This window comes from Arachis stenosperma, chromosome 1 (genome assembly GCF_014773155.1).
Source record: "Arachis stenosperma cultivar V10309 chromosome 1, arast.V10309.gnm1.PFL2, whole genome shotgun sequence".
Lineage (NCBI taxonomy): Eukaryota > Viridiplantae > Streptophyta > Magnoliopsida > Fabales > Fabaceae > Arachis > Arachis stenosperma.
The window spans coordinates 41,027,943-41,030,167 of NC_080377.1; the positions used below are offsets into that span (position 1 = coordinate 41,027,943).

Below are 2,225 nucleotides of genomic sequence, written 5' to 3' on the forward strand. Positions count from 1 at the left end.
CTGTTTCGAACATAGGACTTCAAAGTACACATGTATCTTTCGGGAGGATACATCCACCGAAATTGAATTGGACCTCCCAATCTCACTTCATTAGCCAAATGAATAGGCAAATGAATCATTATGTCGAAGAAAGAAGGAGGAAAAATCCTTTCTAATTGGCATAATATTGTGACAATATCCTCTTGTAATTGATCTATCTCTTGTAATGTGATAGACTTTTGACACAATTGACGAAAAAATGAGCTAAGTCAAATCAAAGGAACTGCAACTTGATCTGGAAGTATTCCTTTGATAGGAATTTGTAACAAATAGTGAAGCATGAAATGAGCATCATGAGTCTTATAACCAGATATTCTTCTCTCCAAAAGGTTCACACACCAAGAAATATTTGAAGCAGAGCCATCTGGCAACTTTGCTGTCTTCAAGACGTCACAAAAAATTGACTTTTCAGCATTGGTCATTGAGTAGCATGCCTTTGCCAGCTTCACCTTTTTCCTACCATTTGTTTTCTTGGGGAGAAGGTTCTTTCGAATGCCCATTTTTTGCAAGTCATATCGAGCATTTGTGTGATCTTTTGTCTTGCCAGAAATATCCAAGAGAGTTTCAAGAATACTATCAACTATGTTCTTTTCTATGTGCATCACATCTAAATTGTGTCGTGATGTGTTATACTGCCAATAAGGTAAATCAAAGAATATTGACCTCTTCTTCCATGGACCATCTTTCTTTGGTTTTAGCTTCCCAAATGAATTATCCACATACTCCAACTGACTTAAAGCTTCAGTACCCGATAATAATGGTGGAGCTTGCCTATATTCTACTTTTCCATTGAAAGATCTCTTATTAGCTCTCCATGGATGATCCTCAGGCAAAAAGGCACGATGACCCATATAGCATGTCTTGCGACTATATTTAAGATAGTTAGAACAAGTCTCATGGTTACAACAAGGGCAAGCTAGCTTCCCTTTTGTACTCCAACCAGATAGCATTGCGTAAGCCGGAAAATCACTAATTGTCCACATAAGAGCTGCATACATTTGGAAGGTTTCATTTTTTGATGCATCATATGTTTCCACCCCAACCTCCCACAACTCCTTCAACTCCTCGATCAAAGGTTGCAAGTAAATGTCTATATCATTTCCTGGTGACTTTGGTCCAGGGATTAGCAACGACAACATAAAGTATTCCTGTTTCATAGACATCCATGGCGGCAAATTATAAGCCATTAAAACAACAGGCCATGTGCTATGAGATATGCTCATGGTTCGATATGGATTGAATCCGTCACTTGACAAGCCAAGTCTCACATTACGGGGATCGAGAGCAAAATTTGTATGACGATTGTCAAAGTCCTTCCATGACTGTCCATCAGCGGGATGCCTTAACTTCTCATCTTTTCTGCGTTCTTCATCATGCCACCTCATGCTTTTAGCTGTTACTGAGCACATGAATAGTCTTTGAAGCCTGGGAATTAGGGGAAAAAGTCGCAACGTCTTCACAGGAATATTGTGATATTTTTTTGAAGGCAAAACATCAGCTTCAACTACAGGATGCACAATCCAACGCGAAGCGCCACATTCATGACAAGATGTGTCCTTCTCATACTCTTTCCAATATAGCATGCAATCGTTCGGGCATGCGTCAATCTTTTTATAGTCAAGACCTAAATCTCTCACCATAGTCTTGGCTTTATTGAAAGAAGTAGGAATATTTAAGTTAGGAATAGCCTCTTTTAGCAACTCCAAGAGAGAAGTAAAAGAGGCATTACTCCACCCATGTTGACACTTTAACAAGTATAATCGGATGGTGAAAGACAACGTAGAAAACTCGTCGCAACCGGGATACAGTTCTTTGCTAGCCTCTTCAACCAAGTTATAGAATTTCTTTGCATCTTCATTCATACCTTCTTTTATCCCTTCCGCTTGTGCCACATCTCGAAATCTATCGTTCAACAAGGCGTCCATGTCGTCGTACGAGTTAGTCTCACTCTCACTGTCAATCTAATTATCGCTATCGCTATCAACATCCATGCCGACTACGCTTTTCCCATGATGAATCCATCTCGTATAACCATTAACGAATCCAAAGGCAATCAAATGAATATAAATTGTTTGTCTTTTGTGCCACAAGAAATTACAACACTTTGCACAAGGGCATAAGATTTCCTCTCCTTGTGGGTATCCGATGGAGTAAGCAAAGTCTAAGAAGTCATTGACACCGTTACT

General features: G+C 39.4%; 1 protein-coding gene across 1 annotated transcript; it reads right to left on the reverse strand.

Annotated features, from left to right (window-relative positions):
• Nucleotides 1-248: 248 nt before the first annotated feature.
• LOC130978489 (uncharacterized) lies at nucleotides 249-1,964 on the reverse strand. The gene has a single exon (XM_057902256.1). It carries the CDS (start codon nucleotides 1,962-1,964, stop codon nucleotides 249-251), a length of 1,716 nt encoding a protein of 571 aa, XP_057758239.1.
• Nucleotides 1,965-2,225: the final 261 nt, after the last annotated feature.